This window comes from Indicator indicator, chromosome 17, assembly GCF_027791375.1.
Source record: "Indicator indicator isolate 239-I01 chromosome 17, UM_Iind_1.1, whole genome shotgun sequence".
Lineage (NCBI taxonomy): Eukaryota > Metazoa > Chordata > Aves > Piciformes > Indicatoridae > Indicator > Indicator indicator.
This window is the reverse complement of record NC_072026.1, coordinates 13,261,151-13,273,666: the sequence shown is the minus strand read 5'-3', so window position 1 is coordinate 13,273,666 and position 12,516 is coordinate 13,261,151. Positions and strand designations below refer to the sequence as shown.

Below are 12,516 nucleotides of genomic sequence, written 5' to 3'. Positions count from 1 at the left end.
ATAGTATTAAAGTGTCTCATTTGTCTGTTAAGCAACTTGTCTCAGGAGAGAGCAGGAGCACTGAGCTAGCTGTATAGATGCGGAAGGTAAGAACTTCTTCCCCTCTCCTCCCTTTTGTTATTGCTTAGTTATTAATTTAAAACTTTTAAAAGAAGTGTTAGGGTTTTAGGAGACTGGCTGCCAAGTAAATCCAGCTCACCAGGCACTGAAGCTGCTTGTGGGCAGAGTAGCCTCAACCACCACTGAGAGCTGCACCCAGGGGCTGTAGCAAGTCCCTTTACTAATGAGAGCAGTTTGCTTTGCTAAGCAGTTACTCTTCACCTTGCTGCCAGCTGAGACTGTGCTTAGGCACTGGTCACCTGTCTGGTAGAAGTGGTTGAATTACATCTTCCTTCCAAAAGTAGGTACTTACCCTACATTGTAAATGTAGAACACTGTTGCTAGTCCCTGAGCTATTCACTGCTCCTGACTTCCATTAGCAGTAGTGTCCTTTTTGTCAGTGAGATACCCTAGAAAGACTAATTAAACCTGAGCACAGGCAATGCACTCCCCATTTTGAAGTCACGGCTGCATGCAGGCACTGCCAGGAGTGGCTTCTGTTCTGCTTTCAAAGCTCTGTGGTGCCCTCGAGTGGCTCAAGTGTGCAGCTTAAAATACAGTGAGGTACTGCTTTCCAGGATCAAGATTAACTTTTCCACAATTATGAGAATAAAAGCTTTAATTAAAAACAAACCATACTTGGGGGAAATGCTGTAGATGGAGAAGTGATGTTCTCAGGTTTAGGTTTTGTTGAGGACTATTTTAAAGCTCTAATGTTTGACTGGTTTTTCAACTTGAATAATAAATCAGCAAACACAAGCTTTTACCTGTAGTTTAATATTTATATACTGATGGATAGCACCTAGTGGCCTCAACCAACATTTGAGCCCCCTCAATGTCTCTGCCCCAAAGAGCTTACAGTCTAAGCAGTCAAGAAGTAGGAGAAAACAATAACCACACTTGCTTTTATGGATCAGTAACTGATCCAACACAGGTCAAGTGATTTAGCTGCCCTAAGGCACAGAATGTGTGGTGGCAATTAAACCAGCATCTCTTGAATCTCTGCTGCAGGTCTCAGATAAAAGATGCTCTTTCCTCTCTAGACAGTTTTTCTTTTAGCAAAAAATAAGGCCATTTGGAAATCCCAGCCTGAAACTGATTAAGGTTCAGGGCTATTCTCCAGGTGAGGGTGAGAGCTGCAGGAACAGAACACAAAATGTATCTGTCCATCAGAGGTGTAGCTACTTCGTATATTTTGGTTTTCTGGGACCAGCTCACAGGTTTGGGATGTGAAGCTGCCACAGGACCAGCTCTTCTGGGTGCTAGCTTAGACTGGAATGTATCTTCTCTCTTTCCAATTCAGTGTGCTTTGTTTCACATGCTGCAAGACAAGCCCAGGTCTTAGAAAGAAGCACTGGTTATGCAGTACTGAACAAATGTGTTCGGCCCCTTCCCAGCTCCCCACATAAGAACACTCATTGTTGGTGAGCACCAGACAGGGGCTGTGGGTAGGGAAGGGCTGGGAGCCCCTTCACCATAGCATCCATTCCTCTGTTGTTTGTTTTTTTGAGGAGGCTAGGAATAAGCTGCTATGTTCATTTTAGGCTTCTGAGGAGCCAGCAGTAAGAGGAGGGCTTGTATTTACCAAAAGAAACTTACTATTTTGTTTCAGCTTTGGTAACAGGTTCTTGATTTGGAGGTAGCAGCAGGTTCAGTTTATTGCTATATGCACCAGCAAACCAAACAAGAATGAGCTGAAGGATGCACATTGCTGAATTGCCCCACTCTCCACCAACATACATAATGGCAGCTAATTGACAAGAGACAAAGCTATTTATAGTTTGCACTTTAAACTGAAGAACTTGAGTTCCATACTGAGTAGAAAGCTTTTGCAATCAGCACCAATCTCATTGTATAAATCACTGCCACAGGGTCAGTCCCCAGTGCTATGTTTTTTGTCCAACATGCATAAACCAAGGAGATTCTTGACACCGTGTGTTTACACTGATAGCTGAAAGGTGAGAACAAGCAGCCATTAGCAGATAAATTACTTAACAATAGTCAATAAACAAATCTACTTCATGGGTATAAAGCAGTATGTTAATTCACAAGTTCAATTGTATTGATAATTGAGGTGGCAATGTACAACACAAACACTAGAGTCACTGGCTTTCTTGGGGGCTCTGTTTGTACCCAGGAGTAAATGAAACAGCACTGACCAGAGCAGCTGGCCAGTTACAACACACAAAGTGATCACTTTTCAGCTATTGCACAAGTAGTGACACCAAGACACACACAGGAGGAGGCTTACAAAACGACATCAGAAAGGCTGCATGCACCATCTTTCAAGGCCTTATGTGAACTATACAGACATGAGTTGCTGCATACTGTAAATACACTGTGGGTATGTATAAATTCACATAAGATTAAAAGGTTAATACGTAAATAGGAAAGTTTCCACCAGCTTTATTCTATTCAGAAGGTTTCTCAGCGTGTACACTGTTTTGGATACAATGCATGACACCACTTCAGAGCAGAGGTTCATGTAAGCATCATCTTAAACACTTTGGTAACTGGATATGCCCAAGGAACAGGTTTTGTTAAACCAAACTGATTACTAAAATGTGAACATGACACTTATTCATGAAAGAAGGCTATAGAATATGGCTAATAATTTCACACATTTTCACGAGATAGAAACCCCACTTTTCAAGTGGATTGGGATTTCTAAGAACAAAAAATCCACTGATGGCAAGGTGTATGACATTTAAAACCCTGATCAAAATGAGTTCAGAATAACTGCATTTCCCAAACACATCAGGTTGGCAACTGAGGAAGGAAATGAAATATTAAATGAATAAGTTGGCATAAGAAGGGTAAAATTCTCTTTGTAATACAAGTTTTATAATAAAATACTGCCATATGTTTTAATTTTAGACATAAGCATTTTTATATCAGTCTGGTTTGTTTCTAACTGACTGAAAAGTCTTGGCTATGAAGGTGTTTACATAATATACACATTTAATTACTTACAAAGAGAAATAAGCTTAAAATGTCATATTAAAAACCTGGGATACAGTAGGGTTAGTAGCACCATGAAAAATGTTTTTCAAAACTGCAGTCTTGTTATTTTAAACATACTCAGTGTGTCGTGTTTTTCTTTTTTCTCTTGGTTGATCAAAAAGGTGCCATTTTGGTACAGGGAGAGAAATGAAAAATGTCATCTTCTGATCCTTTGTAAACCTCAAGTGTTCGTTTCTGTTTCCAAGAGGTCGATCCTTTCAGCTTAGTCCTGTTGTCAAACATGTACCAAACAACCCTTGGTTTGGCACACAAGTGAGGTACACTTGAATTTGCATGGTTAAAACAGTTTGGATTTCTTTTTTCTTTTCTTTCTGCACAGTAGCACCATTGTTGCAGCTGGAAGACAGTGCATCTTAGGAATTTTCAACTGTTTCATAAAACATTCTCCAAGCCGTTACGTCTTCTTCATGCAAACTTGACAACGACTAATCCGCGTCCTCAAATCTCCAGCTTTCAGTGTCTCTGACTGAGGTTTACTGGTCGACAGACACAAAGGTAAGGTTAGGTTAGCTTTTTCTTTGCTTACAGAACTGATCCTTCAAACTTCTCCTTAATTCATAGTTTAAAATAACACTTAAATATGTAAGTGGGGAGTGAATCCTGTATTTGAGAGTCTTCCTTAGGAGTGATCTTTCTGCGTGTCCTCAGCACCAGGTGAGTGGCTCGGCTTTGCCCAGTGTCTCAGCACACACAGTGGGAGCAGATCAGCTCTTCTGGGCTAGGATATGGTGTAGCACAAACTCCAAAACAAATGGAAGGTGAATTTTGCACATTTGAGACAGTATTTCTGGGGTCTTGGCAGACTTTAACAACCCATTAAAAATACTGCTGCAATGAGAGCTGCATTTAAGTGATGGCTTTACCAATGTATTTATATCCCTAAAGGGTAGGGAGGTAGGAGACTAACAGAACAAATCTGTGTAATGTATGTACACAGAGCAAGCCCAAATTTTAAATGTTTCTTAAAAAAAGTAAGTTCTGTTTATGAGAGACAAAACTCAAAGGTGCATGGTAGTTACTAGTAGGCAGCTTTTACCAGTCAGTTACCAGCAAATTACCACTGATCAACTACCCTGAAGACTTACAGTGATGACTATTTAATACAGAGTCAGTATCATGTTTGTAAGCATTACACAAAACCAAGTTAGGGGCCACTACTGCTGTATAGCACACTGCACGTTGCCAGCCCTCTACCACACAACTACCTTTTTCAGTTTGCTGGCAGTGGGAGTATGTCTGAGGTTTTTATCAGTACACAAACAGGGCAGTAGCAATTTATTCTATGAGGAGATGATTTTTCAAAGAAAAAACAGTTTTGCTACTCCAGTTGAGAGGGAAAAAGCTGACAGACTGAAATGCTACCTGTGGAGAAGCTGAGGACAGAATGTCCACTGGCTTCTTTGCAGCTAAAATGTCATCCTGCTGCAAACTGCTGGAAAAAATGCTTGCCATGGAGGGTATGAAACCTTCTTCACACATCTTTTAAAAACAGACTACAAAGACTTGTGAAGAGTTAATCTTGCCCTCATACCTGCCACTTGTATGTCTGTGAACTACCTTTTCAAACATCTGAATCTCTTGAAAGGCCTGGCAAGAAAAATATAATCAGAACTGATCTTTCAGGCTCTCAATACAATAACTACAACTACACTAGGACAACTTTCAGAGAAGGTACTAGTGAATGTAAGAATTGACATAAAGAGTATGACTCCTTGCAAAGCAGAATGTGCCCTAGCAAGTTTTTACATAATACTAAAGGCTTACCAAGGAAACACTTGAAAAACTGGTTGTGAGGGGGAAAACAAGCTAAATGATTTCCATATACCCCATAAACAAATCTCTTTTGATCTTTGGAATAGATTCAGTTTCCAAAGCGCTCACTCTGGAATAAAGCAATATCCAGGGAAGAGGCTGTCTTACCTGAACATTTCTGACACCTCTACAGTTGCCAGCCAGAAACTGTATGAATTGGCATAGTAATTACAAGTGCCACGACCATGGCATTCAATAAAGGGAGCCGAGCGGAATTCTTCTAAACAGGATCCAGGCGATGCCAAGGCCTGTCCAGAGCCCTCTGCTCCAGCACTGGTGTGCTGGTGTAGGGAGTGGAGAAAAGAAACACATGAGCAAGGAATTTTACAGTAGGTGCTAAAAATTAAGGAGCATAGCATTCAGCTACTGAAAGAACTGATGTTCATTCTTGGTTGAGATTTTGGTTGACAGCAATGTCAGGCACCACCTCCATAACTGCATTACACTGGGCTCCGTGTAGTGAAAATCAGTCTTGACTTACCATACTTGGTAACTGCAGGTAGAGGCTTTCCAATGACAACCACTGTACTTTTTAACAAAGTCCTAAAGCAGCTAATTGAGGACAGAAGTGGGTACTAGCCACTTGTGGAGTAAGAGGCATTTCTTACCATCATGAAGGAGTAACCAATCCAGAGGGAGTCCCAGCCTAGAGGACACGAAGGAATCTGAATGGTTTGACTGTGGACAGCTATCACCATAGCAGGAGCTTCACACACAACACATCTAGACACAGAGGAAGAGATGATATTTTAATATGAGTATGTTTCATTAAAATTCTTACACAAAAAGGGAGGACAACTAGCCTGGGAGCAGTAGTCCTATTAAGTGAGACTTCTACTTGTCACATATTTGCAGTGCAACATCCAGTTGTATTTCCACTAACAACCATTGGCTAAAACATTGAAGCAGTTCCTCAATAGAAGACTGGAAGCTCAAAACCCCGAGTTGAGTGGCTTGATCCTAGAGCTAGTGGCTGCCATGTTCTTTTTCCTGTCCATGGTGATCTCACACTGTTGACTACAGAGCTCCCTCAGTCCAGGACAGCTCTTACAGCCTGCAACTATCCTATCACTGCTGCACACAGACAGAGCTTTAGAGACAATGAATACTTTAAAACAAGTTGATTCTCTAGTGTCTCGCAGAGCAAAACATGACAGACTGATCTCCTAACACCCAGCCTGCATGTTGGCAACTCCAGGGTAGGATGTGCTATTGATCCAGGTGTTAAGAGAGAGCCCTGGCAGCCTGCTTGTCTCACCGGCTGATGAAGGGTTGGATGCTTTGCCCAGTCAGTGGCTCCATGCTCATCGGCATTGGCTCTGGAGTTGACAGCCAGTAGGAATAGTCATTCCTTGATGCAAAATTACAAACGTTGTTGATATTGCAGAACATGAAGGGCATCGTGCTGAAGCGTCTAAGACAGCTCCCAGCAGTACCTACAGAGTAAGACACACAAAATGTGACAGCTGAGTTTTCACTTCATTGCTTTTTATAGCAAATCCCTGAGAACAGTAATTGTGTATTCTTCCTCTCCTCCTGTGAGTGCACAGCATGTCCTATCAAACTGGCACATGGGGAGAAAAAATAGCTCCTCTGGTTTGGTTTACATTCTTTCATCCTGAATTCTAATGGGCAGCCTCTGGAGGCAGTAGATCTTAGCATGCAATCCCCATCCTCATGTAAGAAATCACTGAGGCTGCCATATCATTACATAACCAGAGCATGTGCAGAAGCAGCTAGACCCTCCTTCCCCTTAAAGACGGCATACAGCGTATCTCACCTAGATCCTGGCCATGTGCTCTCTCATTTCCTTGCACATACAGAAGAGAGAATCCATCATATATCCTTGATGTTCCTTGTGGACATAGTGGTGTATCCCTGGTCTGGCTGTGCCGAGTTATAAGGAATCCATGAGCAACAGAAGCTGTTCCAGGAGGACCGGGTGGGCCTTGTAAGCCATCAGGACCAGGAGGTCCCTGTATTCCTCGTGAACCTGTTTGCACAAGAGAAGCACAACAGAAGGTATTGATTAATAACATTTCTTGCTCTTTCAGGACTCGTGTAGCTCTGAAAGGCAGCATGGTCATGTGGTTAAGGGGACCTGGCATCTGCTAACATGGTCTTCCACACATTATTTTTTTCATGTAGCCTTGGTTAAATCACTGAGGCTGTCATAGCCAGTTATAAAATAACTGCAACATCCCTGTGCTGGAGGGGTAGGTATTGTGAAGTTAAATACGTTCAGAACTGTGAGGCACTAAGATAATGACAGCAGCTGACATGACAACCACTGGAATTAGTCCAAATCAGCTTTCCATTTCCAAAACATTAATCTGTGTATGCAGCTTAATAAGATAATGTTCAAACATCTTACTCAAGATGACAAAATAAATGGCAGAGCCAGAAACAGAAGCTCACTTGTTACCGCAGCAAGCGCTCACTTGCTCTGGTAACAGGAGCTAAAGCCCTCCAAGATGAAGAGAAAACAGCAAAACGTGGAGCAACCTTGAATGAGAGCAAAAATGAATCATATGCCTCAGAAAGGCACCAGAAAAGGCATTTGTTCTTGAACACCAAAAATATCAGGAAATAAATCTACAAATATTTAGACTGTGTTATTCCACAGTCGTCGTTATTTACATTTTTTCATTGAAATAATGCTAACAGATTTCACAGAGCTACGCAGAGAAAAAGGAAAAAAGGCATTCCAGATTTTTGTACTGGTTTAACTGTTTAAATTCAAACACTTCCTCACAAGTTGCAATATATAGCTACTTAATATGTATCGTCATCATTAGAAAAGAGTTCCAGTGTCCAGACTGATTTGTCAAATCATAAGGTGGTAATTCTAAACAATAGCTGCCATGGTTGCCTGATCTCTGCCTTTGCTGAAATTCTTTCCTTTATTAAATTAATGATTTCTGTGCAAAATGAAAATTATTTTACTAATCTCTCTTCTGTTTTGTCGTTATCTCCAGTGCATCATCTGTGCTGCAAAGGGGATGCCGTGAAGCTTGAGCTCAAGTATTCAACATTATTCAGCAGTCACCAGCAAGGTGTTGGGTCCAAGAATATTCCAAACCAAAGATGTTCATCTGCTTGAAATATTTTTGCATTAAGGAAATTCTAAAATTATGATTTTTATTATTATTCCCATGAGGCAAAGATCTGACCCCAAAGATCAGCACAAAAAAGGGAGCATCTCTTTTTTTCTCTGGTTCCTCATAGGATAAACATACCTGGCTGGCCTGGAAGCCCTCTCTCTCCTTTACGTCCTGCTGGGCCATCAAAACCTGGTAGTCCATCTCGCCCTGGGTCACCAGGAAGACCAGTTGGACCTACAACGAATGCGTAACTGAAATCTTTAAATTGTCTGGGACACATCAATTGTTTCTTCATGATACACTAGGCAAGAACAGGCCATTAAAGCAGTTGTGTCTGGCAGAACCCTACATTTATCTATTACCACTTGCTTGTCAGTAACTTGTCCCTGTAGCCTCTGCCACATGACTCAAGTTGCAGCCTGCAGCCAACTACCCTTCTTGGGCATCTTCTCAGCAGTCACTTAGGATCATACCTGGCAATCCCTGTGGCCCTGGCAGTCCAGGTGGCCCTTTTGACCCTGGCTGTCCTGGAGGACCAGGGGGACCAGGATCACCTTTGACAACAATGCTTCGTCCAATGGTACCTGGCAAACCTGGTGGACCTGAGAGAAAGCAGCTTAGTATTAGATAAACCAAGGGTGAAGAGAGCAGGAGAAGCAGTTTCTCTTAGCCTTTATCGCAAACTCAGAAGTCAAGAACTCCTTATCAGTGCAAAAATCTACGTGTATATACAAGGCAAAGAAGCGTTCTTGGTGACACCCCTCCCTGCCAAAGGGCAGCCCTTGCAGTGGTGAGTCCTTGTAGACTGAGTCTAAAATATGCTGAGATTTCTTGTAGGGTTAATAAGTCAACTCAGCTCTGCCTCTGTGTAACAAACTCCACCGGCAGGGAGCAAGAGCAACAGTAACACAGCCCAGGACTCTCCTACCTGGTGGGCCTGGCAGCCCTTGACTGCCTGTGAGGCCAGCAGGTCCTGCAGGTCCAGAGGGGCCCTTCATACCTGAAACATCAAATGCACACAGTTACACAGTGAAACAACCTGCTGCATTACAACTCTGCTGCAGGAATGGCCAAAGTCAGGCTTCTTTTCTCCTAGGGTTGCTGTTACTGTATCTGGAGGTTTTCACTTGAAATGCTAGTCAAATACCTGGGAATACCCAGTTAAATACCTGGGAATCCTGGAACACCTGGAACACCGGGGTCACCCTTCATTCCATTCAGACCTGGACGACCAGGATCCCCCTGGAAAAGAAAGGTTTCATGTTATTCACTCATCTCCTCAGGAGTTTCACAAAAAGAGACAGGAAAGGTGTCTGGGGGACAAATAATCTCACTCTGGGTCTGCACAGTAGTGCTTTGAAGGGCTGAGGCTAGGCGTTCTGCTCACTGTTGGAGAGGGAGCTGTCAGAGAACACTGTGACATGGAGCATGCATCGACAGCTCCAGCTCCCATGGGAATAGAATGGGGACATCCTGCCCAGATCCTGGGGAATAATGAATGGAAAGACCCTTTGATTTGCTGCAAGACAGGCTGTTAGCTAACACATTGAGGCTTTTACTGCATATTCCACCCAAATATATTCCATTTTTAATGCATCTAAAAATAAACCAGGAGGAAAACTCCATTTCTTGTCCTACCTGGCGTCCAGGTGGTCCTTGATCTCCCTTTTGCCCTGTTAGACCAGGTGGGCCAGGTTGACCTGGGTTCCCTTTTTCCCCTTTAAGTCCTCCACTGCCTGGTGGCCCTCGTGGACCTTCTGGGCCTGGTGGACCTTAACATTGCAGAACAAATACACAAAGATCAGTATATATCAACCATTCTCCTCAAGCTTGTTCCTTCAGTGTAAAGAAAAAAAAAATTAAAGATAATTTGGCTTGACTGCCCAGCTCTATTTCAAGGCTGAATTGAGGATAAACTAAAAGGAAGATAAATGGAGGAAATATTTGCGCTACCCAAATCAGGAAGAAAGGCTCCTTATCTAGGTGACGAGAAGCAGGTCTGTCCAGAAGAAAGTGCAGCTAATCTGCCTTAGAAGCTTACCAGTGACCAAACTGGTGCCTTTAGTCGGAGCCAAGAAACCCAAAATTGGATGGTACAAATATAACCCCTGCTGACCTGCATTACACTCAGCATCTCCCAAGTGCTATCTTAGACTGAATTCCTTTAGAAGCCAGTCTCAACAACATAAAACATTGCTGCTTTCTTGCTTTTGGGATTTGATACTCCTGTTGAGGAGCCCAGTGTATACTGACTGCTGAGCAGTGAGAAGCCCACCATTCTGTCTTGCCTTGATAATCCAAGGTGCAGAAACCTCCTTCATTGAGGGACTTTCCCTCCCACTGATTTGTTTGGCTGTAGTAGAATTACATTGTGTAAATTCAATAGAGGAAGTGGGCTGGTCTTCAATTATTTTCTCCATGCTAGACCATTTAAACAGAAGGTAACTGATGTTATGTTGTGGCAAAACAAACTGTAAGCAAGTGCAGCAACAGCTAATAACATTTTACAAGTTAGATCTCATAATTGGATTAACAAAAGGATCTCTTTGCAGGACAGTGCTATGGCATTCTCTCCTGTGGCACAACAAATTCAGTAACATTTATCAGCGTGCTGAGTTTTCAATTCTTCTGCAGCCTTGAATAATTAAATGTCTCCTCTGACACCCTCAATAGTCTATATGCAGTGGATACATTTGATGAGCTGTATTTCTGCATGCAAATCTGAATATAGCATTCCTTCAAAAATGTTTCTTTTTTAACCAACACCAGTGTTTTACCAGATTTCATACATATCTTGCAGCAGTTTCATCTACAGAAAACATCCCATCATGCAAGGATTTTTTTGGGTTCATTTTGCTCTTCTGCACTGGTCTAGTACTGTACACATGCAAAATAATACCAGGTTACCACCTGAGGCATGCCAATCAAACACGTACGATCTGCAGGATAACCACAGTCCTTAAGAAGATAATGGCAGAGTGACAGGAAAACATCCGTTTCTCTTACATCAAGTGCAACGCAGTAAAATAAAGTGACCGAGTTAAGAGTCTAACCTGGAAGACCTGGAAGGATCAGAGTTCACCAAAGCCCAATGATCGATGTTAGAAGGATCAGACATCACACAGTACAAAACAAGATTACTAGTTAGAAATAGCACGGATGACAGCAAATACACTACACACCAACCCATTTCACCAGCATATTTTGTATATACAGTATAATCCACATGCATGCATAAAACCATACATGAATACACAAGGGTATGTATTTTCAGATACAAGTTATTCTGGTGACTAGGCTCTACTGAGACTAATTTGACACTTAGCAGCACGTTTAAAGCTTTACTGAAGAATGTGTTACTGCTTTAATATTACAGCTGAGGCCTGTGACTGGTTAGTCCTACTCACAATGGGGGTTGAACCGTTTAACCATTTCACTGACAATATTCAACATCACAGGGCCTGGAGCTTGGCAAATATGCAGGACAACTTAACTCTGGAGCAAAATTCTGCTTTGGGTAGGGGGAAGCACGATTAACAGAAGGACTTATCACCTATATGAGCCTCAGCTCTCTTGAATACAAGTCTAGGTCTGAAAAGTAGGCTTATACCCTCTTCAGAATGGTAAGTAGGACTGGCCGTGTATCATCAGGGCTGCAAATGCTATAGGCAAAGACACAGCAGAACTTAAAGACATAAAAAATTTGTTGTCTTGTGGGATTTATTTTTTCTTGATAAAAATACCTCAATCTACTAATTTACCAGTTTGAGGGCATCATGGAGAATGGCATGTGGTAACATCCTTAGAAAAATCACTTAAATGTCCTCTTTTCCAAAGGTAAGCTGGTTGTCCCTACCATGCTCCTCAATTAATACATATTTGAGCTCCTGTGCCACTAGCATCTTTCATGCCAGTGAAATGATTTAAATCTATCAATGTATCACCATGCAGTTTGCTGCTAAAAACTACAGTAAATACACATCAGGTTTACCTCAATGCACTCTTTCTGACATATAGCTAGTATTTAAAATAATTTACCAAATAACACAGTTGTTAAAAATAACGACATGGATATTTCATTGTTACTGTTAAGTACTTATAAACTATATTTCACCATTAGGTAAGTTTTGCTATGATTAATAAATCTGTCCTATACTCTTTGATTATGGGATTCTGGCAGAGCAGAGTCACAAGGGTGGAACAAAACATGAAGCAATTGCTAAGTTCCCCTCAGCATACCCATGATGCTTGTCCTCACTCGAAGTGTGGTTACTGCTTGTGACCACCATTTAATGAAAAGGTAAGGCCACATTCACTGTTTTACATGCAGCATAAAGCTAGGACCCAGACATCAGGGGCTACCACATTTGCTACCTTGCAGTACTTAGGACAGGACACTACAAACTAACATGTATTCCTTCACTGAATTTTCTTTGTTTCCTGAAGGTCATAGCAAAACCTGAAGACATCATGATTA

At 41.9% G+C, this 12,516-nt stretch overlaps 1 protein-coding gene across 1 annotated transcript in view; it reads right to left on the bottom strand.

Annotated features, from left to right (window-relative positions):
• Positions 1 to 3,502: 3,502 nt before the first annotated feature.
• The window catches only part of COL4A5 (collagen type IV alpha 5 chain), a 79,997-nt gene continuing 70,983 nt past the window's right edge, over positions 3,503 to 12,516 (bottom strand). The window contains exons 43-52 of the mRNA XM_054388600.1: positions 9,678 to 9,811; positions 9,209 to 9,281; positions 8,968 to 9,039; positions 8,513 to 8,641; positions 8,175 to 8,273; positions 6,716 to 6,928; positions 6,194 to 6,371; positions 5,544 to 5,658; positions 5,044 to 5,216; positions 3,503 to 3,599 (exon numbers count right to left, since the gene is read on the bottom strand). Of these exons, the coding sequence (XP_054244575.1) occupies positions 3,518 to 3,599; positions 5,044 to 5,216; positions 5,544 to 5,658; positions 6,194 to 6,371; positions 6,716 to 6,928; positions 8,175 to 8,273; positions 8,513 to 8,641; positions 8,968 to 9,039; positions 9,209 to 9,281; positions 9,678 to 9,811 (1,268 nt within the window). The 3' untranslated portion in view covers positions 3,503 to 3,517. The remainder of the gene's footprint in view (positions 3,600 to 5,043; positions 5,217 to 5,543; positions 5,659 to 6,193; positions 6,372 to 6,715; positions 6,929 to 8,174; positions 8,274 to 8,512; positions 8,642 to 8,967; positions 9,040 to 9,208; positions 9,282 to 9,677; positions 9,812 to 12,516) is intronic.